Here is a 16,409-nt window from a genome sequence, read left to right as displayed (position 1 = left end):
TATCACTCACCAAAGTCTGGGGAATGCCGGTGATCATCGCTACACCCTCAGCTGTTGGCCATCCCATCATGCCGTGGACTGAAGATACCACGGCGTTGAATCTTGCCATCCCGTCTCTCCTGAAGAGAATGTCGTATGTGTGGTGTGGCTTCCTCATTACGACAAAGTCCACATCTTCTGTGCGGGAGTGTTTCCCGTCCGAGAGAGTGACGGGGAAAGATAGGATACCCAGGGGGGTGTTTGTGCTGCCGTCGAACCCTTCCATCGAGGCGTAGACCATTTCCAGGCGTTCCTTGTCTTCATCATCTAGCTTGTCGAAGAACTGCCTGTACATCACCGTTGACGAGGCGCCGTTGTCAGCAAGAGTGCGTGAAGTGATGTAGTGCCCCAGTTGGCTTTTGATGACGATAGGGCCTTCTTTGCTGGGTCCTCCTGGCACTCGCGGGAAGCGCACCTCAGCTTCTTTCCACGCGCATGGTTCTGTCGTTCGTCTTTTTCTTCCTGTGATGTTAGTATGAACCATGTGGATGCTGATGTCAACGGGCTTTCGTCCATTGCCTTTGTACCGTTTCTCATTCCTCCCTCCATTCTTGATTGATGCCACAAGGTGTGCAAGTCTTCCATCCTTGACGAATGTTTCAACTATATCCTTTAAGGATGTACACTCCTCTGTACTGTGACCCTTTGTCCCGTGGAAGTCACAAAATTTGCTCTGATCCGCATTAGGGCGTTGCCGGATCATTGGAGCTTTTGGCCATGGGAGTTTTTCGGTGGCAAATATCTCCGTGACGCTTTTGGTGAGTGGCGTCCACCGGTGTTTTCGGCTTGAAGGGTGCGTGTTATCCCTTCCGCCAACAAGAGGGCGAGAGCTGGATGAGGTGTCAAAGTTTACCCTTGACTGCCAAATACCTAGCTTCCTCTTTTTGTTCTGTCGGGCGATCCGAACATTGTTTTCTCTGGTCCTCTGCGTGTAGAGATGTGTACTCTGGGGAAGGTCCCTACCCAGTTGCTTCTCCTTCTCGGCAAAGCGCTTGGCCGCCGTCATGATGGCATCCCATGTGGATGGCATGCCGTCCTTACCCGTCAACGTGCGGATAAGCTCTGGGTATTCGGCACCCTGGATGAAAGCGGCGCGAACAAGATCTTCACTTATGTCGCCCAGACTCAGCTTTTTGGAGTTGAAGCGAGTGATGAAGTCTAGTAAAGATTCATCCTCCTCTCTGGCGCAGTTGAGGATCGTCCACTGTTTTTCAGTATATTTCCTCTGTTGACTGAAGTGTTGGCTGAACTTGTGCTGAAAGTCCGCCCAATCATAGATGTGGTGGACCGGTAAACGATCGAACCACGCTCTGGCTGCTCCAACCAACGTCATCTGGAACATATAACACCACGTGGGTTCCGTCCAGTTGCTGACGGTTGCCCCCGCTAAGAATCTGTTCAAATGATCGTCTGGGTCAGATATACCATCATAGATGCCGATGTTTGACATCTGCTTGGCACTTCTTGGGGCGATTGCTTCCGCAATGTCCCTTGCAAACTTGGAGGTTCCCGCATTTGCAGCGGTTGGTCTGAAGGTTTTAGAGAAGTCACGTGGGTTTCCTCCCGCGTTCCTTGGTTTGAAGGTTTCTCCAAAATTCCTTCTTGGTTGGAAGTCCGTTTCCTTACGCTTCCCTTTCGCCCTGTGGCGAGGGTTTGCGTCGGTGTCGGATTCCTCCCGATCATCGTCCGAGTACTCGCACTCACTGTTCATGTTGAGCTGTTGTCGAGTACTTCCGAATTCATCAGCCTGTTGGAGTGAACGCAAACGTTCATCCAACTCAGCTTGGAACTCTTTCTGACGTGCTTCGGCCCACGCCTTAACTTGACCGAGTGTTTGGCGAGGGAGCCTCGCCTGTTTCTCCAACTGGGCATCTTTGAACCCCAGTGAAATATTGTTTACTGCACTTGCCCCGGCTTGGGTAACCGGGGTAGTGTTCGTAAAATTTGTATAACCGCCGGTGTTCCCCTCAGTAGCTGGGGTTGTGGTTACCGGGGTTTCTTGGTCACTTACTGGCCTTGGGACCGGAGTAACGTTAACCATTTCTTCCGAAATTTTGAAAAAACTGAGAATTAGTTCTAGCTTTTATGCACGGATGGCGCCAATGAAGAAACACTAATCGACCCCGGGCAGATTACGGATAATCTGGGGGTTAAATAGATGTTTCCCACGAGGGTTAGGTTCGGCAAAGAAGGATGTTCTTCAGATGACCTGCAAAACAAACACCGTGAGCTCGTCACTGAGAAGGGGGGGGGGGTTCCTCCTTGTGACCACCCTCCGGCGTGAGAATCAGACTAGATTGCTCTGAATATAAGTGTATATTGAGAGAAATAGCTAGTGAATGTAAAATACCAGATCATCCTACCGTTCCAAGGTGTTGGAGTATTTATAGCCGAAGGTAGGTTTCCAAGCAGGTACAGCCAGCTGTATAATATTCCTGTTCTACCAACTATGGGCTACGCACGTGCCATGCTGGTTGGTGGGTAGGCAGCGGCTGATAGTGACAAGGCCGGCTGTGTACTGTTCCCTTTCCACCAACTGCAGGCTATGTGCGTGCCACGACAAGGGTTGGTGAGTAGGTAGCGGCTAATAGTGACAAACAGTACTAGAGCATGCTCCTCCTCGTACTGTTGTCGGTGAGCTGTCACCCTGTGATTGGTTCATGGGCTGCTTTGGTCAGATCTTGTCTATTTTGTCTATACCTTGGCAGGTATAGTACAAAAGATCTTCCAGAAACATACGGACTGGCTCATTTGGGCGGGAGTATTCCCGCCTTGCTCATTCCTTCAGGTGACACTGAATTATTTAGCGCCTTGTGCGTGTAGCCTTGCTATTAGTGCGGGTAGCCTTCCCTGATGGCTTGTATCCGCAGCTGCGGGGACAGGCGGGATACTTCACCATTGGGAGGCTTTCCCCGCGGGAACGGCTGGCATACTGCGCGTAAGGTCTTCATCTCTGAGCATGGTGGGTCCTGCGGAACCAGTTGGTCCTTGCGCAAACGTCCCTTTTCAAGGTGAGTCTTGCGGGTCCAACTGGGCTCTGCTGGGACCTACCTCTTCAAGGTGAATTTTTAGGTTTTTTTCTTTGTTATTATAAATAATTGGTTATGTAAATTGGTATTATTTCCTATGTTCTCATGTTAAGACTAAAATGCACATGAACCTTCCCCATACTTTAATTATGTGATTTTGTAGTTATTAATAGATGTTTTTAATTGTCGTTAGATGTTAGTTTTATCTTTAAATAGCTTTTTTTAATAAAATTATTATTTTATCTAAAGAAAATAGGGAAGGTGAGTGAAGAGGAGGAGGAGGACCATCTAAAGAGGAGGAACGCATTATATCTTTAATTCACAGTTAAGATAACATTTACCTTCTTATATCTTTAATCTCTTAGAAAGTAATTAATGTCTTTGCTTGATTAGCTCTTCTAAATCGGCTTTCGACTGTTAATAATCTAAAGAGGAACATCTTAGTAGGTCCAAATATGTGCAGTTTTTGTTGGGCTTCGGGAGAGACCACAGATCATGTCTTTACTTTCTATTACGTAGTTGCGGTGGTGTGGCAAAGGATTAGTAGGCGGTGTAATATCTCACCAATTTTTGCTTTCTCCATAAGACTTTTTTGATATCCACAAACAGGTACCTGATATCGAGCATAAGAGGAAAATGGTTCAATCAGTTGTAATGGTGGTGTGTTGGTGTTTGTGGAAGGCCCGAAATATTTATATCCACTCAAGCAAAAGGATTATGATAAAGAATATTATTAGAGATATAAAAATGTTGAGCTTTTTGTGGATAAAAATAGAACAGGTTGGTTGGATTTAGATTGGGTGAAGTGGAATATGTTAATTGCGTAACCTTTGTTTGTTCTTTTTGGCCTTTCCTGCTAGCTTCTTGATAGCATGAAATGGCTTTGTTAATGGAAATCAACAGTTCAAGAAAAAAAGTGTAGTGATACATTTTCTTGTTGAATGAAAGGCAGTGAACTATGAAGTGGCTTGTGATGTGACGCTGATTTGGCATGCATAGTGAAACTTAACATTAATTGATTTATACTCTATAGTCTAATATGCGATCTGTTTTGCTTTGTTTTAACTGATAATCATGTAAGGCATAGAAACGTAAAAGCGACGCCTCGTTTTTTTTATTGAAATATAGTTTGGGCATAAAACCTAAATGCTTTTTTTTTGTCAATCCGTATGCGGACCATATGAAAGTTATAGCTGAAGCGTATGCACGTAGCTATATGCATCATTTCAAGCGGGTCCGCTTGTGGCCATTCTTATAGCAAGTGTTTGTGTGGAGAGACGAATCGTCTACAGGATAGTGTGTTGCCTTTTTTCTTAATTTGTAATTTTATATTTTTAATTAAAATTTAATTATGTTTGTTTTTTTGTTGAAGTTGCAAATTTTGTAAAGTTGGTAAAAGGTTTGTATATATTCATAACATTTATAACCTTTTATAAAGGTTTAAATAATTTATAAACGTTTGTATAGTTTTTAAGAAAATCATGAACCTTAAAAAATTTCAAACTTTGAATAATATGAATAGGATTATAAACATGTTGATCTAGTTGGTGGACTCTAAATATAGTTAGCACGTCAACATGTTTAATTGAATGTGTCTGTCCATACATGGCCGCCGGTTTATTAACGGTGCTAAAAACAACTAAACACAATCTGACTACTTATATCATGTTCATGTTATATTTTTCTACCCTTTTTTATATGTATAGTTTCACTTGAGTTTTAACTAAGTTTAACTATACTAAAATGATATTATAGCACTAATATCATGGTTGGATACCCATATATACAACTTTTCATTGAAACATTAACTAGTATTATTACAAATTTTAATAAGAAATCTTGTAATTCACACATTCTTTTGTCACTGGTAACTACTATTAATAAAAGAGAACAAGCTTCTTCAAACAGTAAGATGATAAAACCACAATTTTCAAACTACCAAAAGAAAACACAAACATGTAATGATAGCTTCACACATTTTCCAAAACCAAATTAAAACTTAAAAAAAGTGCATACATTAATTAATACCATATGTAAAATGACTCTGTGTGTGTACATTTGTCAGTCCCCCATGCAAACCACCTATATATATAAACTGTCTTCCATATCTTTAAGATACCATAGCTAGCACCAGTACAACTTCACTTCATCTCACTGTTCCCTACCTGTAATATTATCCTCATGAATATCTACTTTGACCCTAATCACCAGCTTCCTCATCAATACTATCAACCCTCTTCATGTTCAGATCAATATCTTCTTCCCACACAAACCCTAATTTCACCCAACCATGCACCTGAACTTGACGGCATCGCCGCCGTCGTCGGAGAACATGTCCTCTTCGGAAAACCCACAACCACCGTTGACCAAAACGACGTCGAGTCAGAAGAACCAGACCCAGAACCAGAACAAGAAGAAAAGTCAAAGTCAAAGTCACCAGTGGAGAAGAGTTACAGAGGTGTGAGGAAGCGGCCGTGGGGACGCTGGTCGGCGGAGATACGTGACCGGATCGGCCGGTGCAGGCACTGGTTAGGAACGTTTGACACGGCGGAGGAAGCGGCGCGTGCGTACGACGCCGCCGCTAGGCGACTGAGAGGAGCCAAAGCTAAAACCAACTTCGAGATTCCGTCGGTGTTTCCGCTGCCGGCGGCGGCGGAAACTGTCAAGAAGTATGGTGGTAACGGTGGTGGAAGTAAGTGTCATGTTGTGACGTCAGTGGATCAACTGTTTAGTAATCCATCTTTGATGAAGATGAATCAAGAAGCTGGTGGTATTAATAATAATATTATTAGTGCTTATGATAACAAAAACCCTAATGTGGACCTTGATTTGAACCTTGGAGTTGGGTTTAGTAAAAAGGCTAGAACTAGTTCGATGTTTGGTTAAGGATTAATGATATGTATGTAGGTAGTTGTTATGCATGTTGATGGCAAGTGTTAATGTTGTTTTAAGGTTTTTATTATATGTATGGATATTAGATGTTTGGTTTGATTTTAGTTTTAGATTTACTCCGGTGGAGAAGATGGTACTATTGAACTGCAGTTTCTGGGGCCTAAAAGATCTTAAAAAGTTAAAAGTACAGTACTTAAAAGTCTTGTAATCTACCTTTGTACTTTGCTATTTATTCTTGATTGCTTAGATTTCTTGACATCATATTTTAAGAGGTACTGCTGCAGACTAATATATATCAAGTATTTTATTATGATCGAGTATTTAAAATGTAAACAATTAGTTTTAAAAAGATATTAGAAAGTAAAAAGTTGTGAATAAAATTAATTAAGGATCGAGGAGCTGACATAGGATTTTAGATAACCAACTTAAAATAATCTTGCTTATCAAACTCGTTGCACAACGAAAATCTGTATATTATTTAATTAGTACAAGCTTTAAAGTTAAAATTATGTTGAATAGAGCTACATTTTGTTTTTTCTTGAGCTACATGCAAGAACCAAGCTAATCCTAGTTGTAAAAACTCAAAAACTATTAAAAGGGAAGATTGACTAGTGGAAAGTGAAACGAAGGAATAATGATTTTCCTTGTTAACTATGTAAGGGGAAGGGGGGGATGCATTTTTAAGTGTTTAATTGTAAATTTTAGAGTCAAATATGGCTATTTGTCAATTTTATACCGAATTATTAAGAAATGTGACTGATTAAGAGAGTCTCGATCTAAATGGGTCAGCATGTTTTAAAAAATGAGAGGTTTTATGAATCGTTATGGGGCTATTTGACAACCTATCTGCATTAGTTGTGTTGAGCAAGAGTCATGAATGGTTAAAAGACTTTAAGCCTCTGAGTTTTGAATCAGTTCTGAGTACATATGTGGTGGTGATTGGTGGTGGAGGAGGTGTTGGTGGGCAGAGGAGGTGGTGCGTGAGTAGCAGGCTAAGGGTTATGAGTAAATGTGAATTGACAAAGGGGTAAAATTTTCATTTAACTTCATTTTAAAACTTAATGTTTAAGAGGCTTGTTGACTGATTCAGAGGTGTCAATTTGGTGAACCTAATAGACTGATTCAAATGTAGCCTCTTAATGGAATCATTAAGAGGTTATCAAACAACCTTAATATGTGTTTTATAAGTGAACCAAACACAATCTATCTTTGACGAATTTAAAAGTAGCCACTTAATATAATTATTAAGATGCTACCAAACAACCACACTGAGAACACATAATAGAGACAACACCAACCTAATGATCATTAATTTTAAAACTATGAGGCTAGATGTGGGAACTACTCATCATGAAACCAAAGATCATTATTCATTAATAGTCAACACGAACATGAAACCAAAGATCATTAATTCTAAACCAAAGATGGTTGTGGTGCCTCGCCACATAGGGAACCTGGATGCGGAACACAACACACACTAGACGCGTGGAGGGCGCTAAGGTGACGGTCAGTGGCGGATCTTGAGCATTTAGTATGGATGGGCCGAAAGTCACAACAATCACATATTTTTTACTACTTCTATGTATCGGGTCGGCAATCCGGGAACCTCATAAGTCAGTAAGTCACACAACGGCCATCGCACAATGAAACCTTTTTTGTTGTGTTCAAATATGAACCATATGTTAGGGTTGGATTTTGGGCTTAATATTTAGTTTTTTTGTTTAAAGTTTATTTGGGTTAGGGGTTGGTCTTATGGAGTTTTATTTCTTAGCCTTCCTTTCTTTATCTTTACGTTTATTTCGTAAACGATTTCTGATCTTCGGCTTTAAACAAACTTTACGTTCCTAAAAATTCAACGCTGACCCGGACTTAAATAATATGGATGGGCCCTCAATACATATATATTTTTTCTTGATTTTTTCGAAAAAAAGACACTACCGAGAGAAAAACGTGATGGGGCTGCGATCCGGTTTAGCCCGAATACAATCCGCCACTGGTGGCGGCGTGTGGCAGCTAGAGGACGTGAGAGTGATGGTGGAATTTGTATTATTTTTATTAGTTAGTAGTTAAGATATAACTAATCATTTAGCTCCATTTAACCCATCATTCTAATGTTTTTAGCGTCAAATGTGAACCTCCATTGACCATTGCCAATGTGAGGCTTACGTACCCCGCTCTTTTTCTCATGTTTCACCCTTACAACAATGAATGCCGTTAGGAAATATACCTTTAAATGAAGGACATGCAGTCATCCTTCAACACATAAAAGAATATGGAGATTGAAAACTGCGATTGCATACATCCTATTGCATCTTAAGTGGAATGACATACTTTAATGTTTTCTATAATACTTCGGTTCTAGAGTGAGAAACTTGGTGTAATTTTAATTTTTATAATTGTATTTTTGGTGGTGGTGGGTATTCCCTCTGGTATTATCTTGCACAAAAAGTTGGATGCTCAAAAAAAAAAAAAAATAAATAGATAAAACAGATTCAAGCCGATAACCAAATATGGTTAATAATTGATAACTATGGCCGTTGAGCTGATGATGGAGTGGTAAGAGAGAGACTTGTTGTTTCATGTAACCCAGGTTCGATTCATGTCCCCATCATTTAGTTTCAACAGCACTGGGTGATGATGGGAGACTAGGCGAGTAGGTGACGTTCACCAATTGGATTATTGAACTGAACGAGTTTTATCTCACTGCACTATCGTGCCTTCTAGAGAGTGTTCACGTGTGTTGGCATTAGGTGAGAGTTTTTCATGATCGAAAGCGAGTATATCCCGATGTGATGAATTTAGTCGGTAGCTCATTCGGAGGATTCGTTGACAGCGTAAGAAAAAGAAAATAAAAATAACTGCTAACTAGGGCCAATATAGGCGATTAGGGTTATTAGGGTAAATGATGGTAAATTGGGATAACTTGTGGACAATTAAATAGGCACTCATGTCAAATAGGGTTGGATGCATTAACCCATTATGCTGGAGAACCTTTATGACTTTTGACTCCTTAGGACCCACTATGATGGTCCATTAGGCCATTAACAGTTACATTGATGATCGCCAATTATAGTCTTTAATGCTAAGTTGAGATTTGAGTTTTGATTGCTGGCAGCTCAAATTATTTATTTATTTATTTGTTTGTTTCTTTTAAAAGAAAAAAACATTTTGATCATTTGGTTGCTGGGAAAATTTGTAGTTTGGGGATGGGTGATGGGTAGAGTTAACGTCCACTTTAGTTGCAGAATAAAATCCACTTTGATGGAAGAAGTGCAGGCCTCGCTCTTGTTGAAGAGTCAGCGCAATGAAACCCATAATTTTTTTGAGAACGATGAATATGATAATTGAGCTTTTGATGACGTCTAAATCTATGAAAAGGTGAATGACTTTTAACATAATTAGAAACATAAGTCACCAATGAAAATTTACAATTTAGCACATTTTAGGAGGTTAAGAAAACCCTAGTTAAAATGGAAAATGAAAGGTAAGTTTAAAAGTGTAGTTTTTTAAAGAATTTGGGAGTTTGATTATTATTATTGAAATTATACATGTGTTTCAATGAGTTTATAAATTGAGTTGAGACATCTCTTGGTATAAATCACTATTTTTGATGTTTGCAAACTTACAAAAATGTACCTAATTAAAGTGTTGTGATTTGTGAACTTCACTTTGTATGTTTGAGACCAGTGGATCTCAACTGAAACAAAAACAAGTTACAGGTGCATGTTTTATCCACAACTTAATTGTTTGAAAGATTTACATCCTTTATAAATACATTAGATTTAATATTAATATTAAAATAGAAAATTCATGCTGAGTGACAATTGGGATGTGTAAAAGAAACTTTTTTGATGCTTATTAAATGGTGATTTAACCTGTGAACAGTTAAAGTTGAATATTTTTCAAGTGAAGTAATGTGAAATGAAAGTAAATCTAAAGTGGATGATCCTCGAGATAAAAGTCAATCCGGCCCAGTTCAGATATTGGCTAGACCTCTTAATGCATTTCTCTCTGTTGTCTTTTCCATCTCTCTAATTTAAACCATGTGAATAAATCAACAATAAGATCATACATGTAGATTTAGTCATGTATATGTCAAAACAAAAACACATAATTCAAATCCTATAGCTTTAAGTTAAAACATAAAGGAAACACTTAATAACCTGGTATTGTTTAAGCAGCAGCACTCTTTCCTTTCTTCTTCTGAAGCTTTTTTTATGTAAAACTCAAGTTCTTGTTCTTCAATATATGCCCACCACAAAACAATACAACCAAGCATTTAAATAAAACCATGCACCCCAAAAACAATATAAAAAATATTAAATTTCATACCAGTCAGCACAGCACGACCACACTGGCCCGGGCGCGATGAGATGGCAGCCAAAAGCCGACCACTCGAAAACTGATCTTCAACACGCGGGTCAAGTTTCCGCTCCTCTTGGCGTTTTTTCAAGTTTCCTCACGGCATGGTTACTCTCTTAGTCTCCTCAGTAGCACCTTCAGCTTCCTGTTATTATCATTACTCATTATTTATTTTAACATCAATAGCACATGATCGGTTAATCACTTTTAAAAGCCACATACCTCTGTTTCTTTTTCGAAGTGGTTTCCTTCTTGCGTCCTATATCAACGCCATAGTGTTGAAGGTACCACTACTTAAAGGGTGCAGCATAAACTTGAACAATTGCACTCTTGACTAATGTTTGGATCTCATAACTAGGATACTCCTATGATCATGATCATGTGTTGCCTCACTAGTGCCTGTGATATGAGGCACGTACCGTAGGGATTTCGGATATATGTGTATCAAGTAATTAATACCGCACCCCAACAAATAGAAGTCGAACTTAAACCCCGTCACAGTGAACCAATTAAACAATCAGGCAGAGGCGCACACATTACAGAATTAAACGAGCATTGAGTTGAGGTACCCATTGAAATCATGAACAAATTCAATAATCAGAAAGAGCAAACACGAGACAATAGAGTTGGAAATTCAATTAGTGCTTCTTAATTTCTCGAGGCCTAGCTTCTTCTTGCCAGGCGTGTGCAATGAATCACGGGTGCAGTGAATTATAAGCATTAAACGTGCAATTGACATCGTACTTAAGGATGACGATAACTGATTAACGGAATAATTAGACGGGATAGGTGCTGCACTTCTTTCTTAGGTTATTATTTACATTTACATTTACATTTACATTTACATTTACATTTACAATATACCCCCACCCCCAACATATACATATAGTCAATTTGTCACGGCTAGTCTTGACCCTCATGTGATGCTCTTACTCGGGTCCTGACTCATGAGGACTAGAGTGGTCCATAAGTGAAGTGGGGTGTCAAGAATATAGTAGTAGCTTAATACACCTTAATTTAATTAAGGTATTGCAATATGATAACAACGTGCAAACATTAACACACACTCGGAACATATTTTAAGTGGATTAGGCGGATCTAGATATAAATCTTAGGGGTAACGCTTATATATTTATTTACCGTATTTTATACATTGTAAACGAAACAAAAACATATTTCAATGGTTGCAATTGCAATCGGTAAAACCAACGCTAGCTTTAATATTCGACATACCAAAGGAAAGGTAGCGTGCTTTTCCGATTTCCACCCTTACATTAGCAAGGTCACACATTCCACTCAATTTTACAAATTTATCGTCTTCCTTTAAAGTGTGATAAAAGTTCGTGCGATCACCCAAAATACACCCTCTTTCTTCATTACTAAAATCATTCAGATACATTTCCGAAAAATGTTATTATCTTATATATGTCAAACTTGAAAAAAGAATCTTATAGGTTTAAACCAGACATATTTTCTAACAAAGTAGTTAGGACCTCACTAATCTATTTTCAAGTTTTTGAATTTGAATATCCAAAATCATATTAAAAACTTCAACATCAAAATGATGATTCTGTTGAGCCTTGTTTTTGTTTGATGTTTCACGCTCAAACTAAAGAAAAAAAAAGGTTAATGGTTTCTATTTGTTTTAGGCATTTTGTTCGGGCTTATTTGATTTGAATTTTTAAAAAATGATGATTCTGTTGAGCCTGAACTGTTTGAGCTTGTTTCTGTTTAATGTTTCTCGTTCAAACGAAATAAAAAAAGGTTAACATTTTTTATTTGCTTTGTGCTATAAACTTTGTTTGGGCTTTATTTGATTTGAACTTTTAAATTGGTTGAACTTTAAACAAATAGGGGTAATGTAATATTTTTTAAGGGGTATCGAAATACGAAAACCAACCCAAAGCGAAAAAAATTACACTATCAATGGAAAGTTGAAGGGGTAGCGGATGTTACCCCTGATTATGAAGTAGATTCGCCCCTGAAGTGCATCCAATATACGTACACCACCATTTCATGCTTGGCCTTTAATATACACAACATCACCCTCGAATGATTTGGCTTCATGGTTAAAGGGACTTCCAATATTCATAAGCTCATCCCTAGCAAGCATGATGCCACAGAGTAAATTATTTAACTCTCTTGTGACTTGATCTTAAAATTTACTTTTAACTTCATCCTTTTACACAACTATGTAGTGATTTCAAGTAGTCTTTCAGCGGAAGACTAGATAAATACGAGGAATACATGTATTACTTTTGAGAATTATTACAACGTAGGTAAATTGAAGGTGGTTAAATGACCATCCCCCATGGCCTAACTTTTAAGGATGATCTAAAAGCTTCACATCTAGAAACTAAGAAAAGTCTATAGAGGTCCTAGTATTTTACATGAGTTATCTATAGACTTTTACGGATGTTTGAGGACTTTCAAGATTGATCTAAAATATTTCAAACAAGCCCTTGATGCTTTACAAATTGTGAAGCCCATCCTATTGTTTTCCAAGGTTTTCAATGTTGTTCTAGACCTTTATATATTGCCGACCTTGGACCAAGATGTTGTAGCACGTTTCGGATTCTATTAGCTAGCCAGCCCTTGATATCTCTAAATTCGTATGGATACTTGATACTTCCAGTATTAGAGAATTAATTATGACATGATGTTAGGCGAGTTGTGACATTCTCCCCACCTAAACCCATGATGTTCTCCATCGTGTTTCATAGCGGTCCTTGTATCGATTATCCACAACTGGCCTAGGTTTTTTTTTTTTTTTTAATTTTTATTTTTGCGTATGTTGTGTGATGTTCATCACATACTCGACGACCATGCCTCGTACAGTCGTACATCCTTCAATATTGTGACTACCTTTAGCTTGAGTCAATGTTTTTCGCACCCTATCCCTTTCAAGGATGACTTTGGTCTCCTTCATGGGCAATATCGTGCTTCCACTACGCTATGCATCGATGGATTTGCCATTCTGTCCATCCTTAGGTAGTAGCGTGCATTTTTGCTTTGCTTTAGCATTACATCGAGCGACTAACCCTTTAATTTGCCCCTTCTGTCCACTATGGCATATCCGTGCTCGCAACTTGCTACTACTTTAACAGACACCTGGCTTTACTTGATGATATTTAGAAATTGCAACACTCCTAAGTGTGCTTTCTTGCATTTCATGAGGAGATTTTTGGGCCAGCACTATTCATAAGCTTGGCATAATCAGACATTCACGCACTTGATGTGATATGTCATATCTGTAACATCATATTTTGTAGATGTTATTTTCTTGTGGCTTGGTATCGTTTGTTCTTTTTGCCTTGTGTTTCGATCTAAACGCTATTTTTTATTGAGAATTTGAAATGATATGAATTTTTGTTTATTATAGAAACATATTATTTTTTTTTTAAATCAAATCGAAGTTTTATATAATTTACTATAAAACGATTACAATAAAGTGGCAGGCAAACGGGCAACAAGCTGCGCCGCAACCCCCTTTTGAACAGCAAAGCCAATCCTGCTAAAAACGAAGCTTTGGGACCTAGAAGCTGAAGAGGTTCTGTGTACGACGCGCTGAACCCTACTCAAAAATTTCACAGCCTCTGGAGCCAGAAACCCAAATGTATCAAAGGCAAATGGTAGAAAAACATGTTGATTATCTAAACAAGCTTTCTCGTGTTTAACAACTTTGCCCGATTCAGCCTTCAACGCAGCCTGACCCACAACAAACCCACGGTCCCTGAGCCCAACAAGAGGAGACACTCCTGTAAGATCCACACAGGCGTGTTTCCCCCCTGCCCACCCGAACACAAGAATATCAGCTGGTCGTAAAGTAGACCTCCCTTCAATAAGATCCGTGAGAAAGTTAACAGGGGCCTCCTTTTTAGCAGAAATCCCTGCCCGTTTAAGAACATCACACAGAACATTCCTAACCAGATCATTTTGTATTTAAAGCCAGGCAATTCTTTGCAATGCACCGCATGGTCACCAAAAGAATCCAAACAGACCTTACGACAAATTGGGCAAGGTTCATCCGTCGGGAACATAGGGATCATTAACCGGTACTTAAGGATAGCCCGATAAAAGATGATTATGAAATGTATTAAGACCATTTAACACCGATGGAAACGTAGGTCTAATCATGTGAGCCTCAGGTCTTGATTGCAAGCAACTTCTACCAAGTCCAAGCTAACCTCCTAGAGTAGCTTAGCCAAACCATATCCACATCAACCACCTAGAAATCATATTTAAAATACAAGTTAACTAAAAAATTGTTTAGCTAGGAAATCGTTTTATGTTATTGTAATGGGTAAACAACCATTATGATTCAAGCTGCTATAATAATAATAATAAAGGTATTTGTAGTTGATATTAAAGCATTAATTTACGTGAACTCCGTATCACTATAGATTAAGGACAGACCCGGCCTAAGGGGAGGCCGGGGAGGGTAACGGACCCAGGCCCACTCTCCTGAGAGGCCCATAATTGTTAAAAAAATTAAATTTATATTTTATATATAATTTTGTTTTAATAAAAAAAGCTTATAAAAGGACTCTTTGGTTGAATGAAAAGTAATCTAGACTATGAAAACAAAGGTTATGGGTTCAATTCTCACAATTAGTGTTTATCTTTTTATAGAAAAAAACTTCCATTTGTGTTTTATTTGTCATTTTAGTAATATGTTTATTATTATTTGTTTCTTTTGGGATTTTGAAAGGCAACCGTATCGATAAACTTGTCAAATTATCTATCACATAACTGAGAACGCGATTTTAGGGGCCCGTTTTTTTACTCGTCCCAGGCCCCAAAATTTTAAGGGGTTCTTAGAGACGGCCCTGATTAAGGATAATACTTAAAGGAGAGAACACGTCAAGCAAAGACGAACAAAAAATGAATCTAGTTGCGCATTTTCTGGTTGGGATGAAAACGAGTATAGTAAAAAAAATAAGACCGTATGAATAATAATGTTCCCATGGTTACAACTTATCATAACGATTACGACATAGGATACAACTTTCGATCTTTAAACACGTCTACAGCAAATACTAAAATCCTTAGAACCCCAAGCAAGCACACCCTTAATAGACGATAACTTATTCTAATACTTGAAATCATATAAAAAGCCCTAGAAGGGATATAACATAACAAAGTCTAATAAAGAAAATTGTTGTGCTACTTATTTACCAAATCACACGTATAGCTTTTAATCAAATAGTCAACTTGACGTATTAAGTTCTTGTTATTATTTTAATATATTTAAAGAACATGCACTTATGGTTAAATTTCTAAATCGGGATGACTAATTTTTAAATATAAAAAAATCCCAAAAAATAACATAAAACTAGATTTGGTTAAATTAATTTAATTAGTTATTAAAATCCAAGATTTAAAATCTGTCTAGGCTCCTCCAAATATTCTTACACCAGAGGATTGATTGATTACTCAAAACCAAAACACCTCTCTCCTCTTTCTACAAATTCCATTTCTTTTCATAATATTAATTTATACACACACAAACACAGGAATAACCAAGAAAATGTAAAGTTTCCATTTTCAATTTAATTTAATTTAATTATCTTAAAATACAATAACAACAATACCTTACCTTTGGTGAAGAACAAACAACCACCCACATCTTCCTCCTCTGTTCTTAATTCATTATTATTCTTAGATCTCTTTCTTTCTTGTTTAATATCAATGGTGAGATATGCTTAAAGACACCCAATTTCTTGTTTTGCTTTTAATCAATTTCTGTGATCTGTTTCAATTGTGGGTTTTTAGGAATCTGAAATCTACTTGGGATTGATGTTTGATTGATGGATCCGATTATCTTGATTTTAGCTATTCAATACTCGGATGATAATAATAATAATAATAATAATAAGTAATCCGATCACTCTTTACTACTCGATTTTGTCCGGATAAGGTAAACAATTACTCAAATTCGATCTTTTTGTATCCGCATTTCGGTTTATTGAATCGGGATTTATGTGAATTGGCGTTGGATTCATGAATTCTGTTTGTTTTTTGACGAATTTGATCTTCAATTGGTGTAGTTGAATTGGGTTAGCATCCGAATTTAAAGAGATTAGT

General features: G+C 38.1%; 1 protein-coding gene across 1 annotated transcript; it reads left to right on the top strand.

The window, feature by feature from the left end:
- Positions 1-5,249: 5,249 nt before the first annotated feature.
- Positions 5,250-5,954, top strand: LOC143620480 (ethylene-responsive transcription factor ERF084-like). Its single transcript, XM_077092173.1, has one exon. It carries the CDS (start codon positions 5,250-5,252, stop codon positions 5,952-5,954), a length of 705 nt encoding a protein of 234 aa, XP_076948288.1.
- Positions 5,955-16,409: the final 10,455 nt, after the last annotated feature.

Source organism: Bidens hawaiensis, unplaced genomic scaffold (genome assembly GCF_021521415.1).
Source record: "Bidens hawaiensis isolate Kalapana, Puna unplaced genomic scaffold, B.hawaiensis_p1.1 tig00002572_1, whole genome shotgun sequence".
In the NCBI taxonomy this organism is placed as follows: domain Eukaryota; kingdom Viridiplantae; phylum Streptophyta; class Magnoliopsida; order Asterales; family Asteraceae; genus Bidens; species Bidens hawaiensis.
Note: the sequence above shows the minus strand (reverse complement) of the source record. Positions and strands in the feature narration are given on the sequence as shown.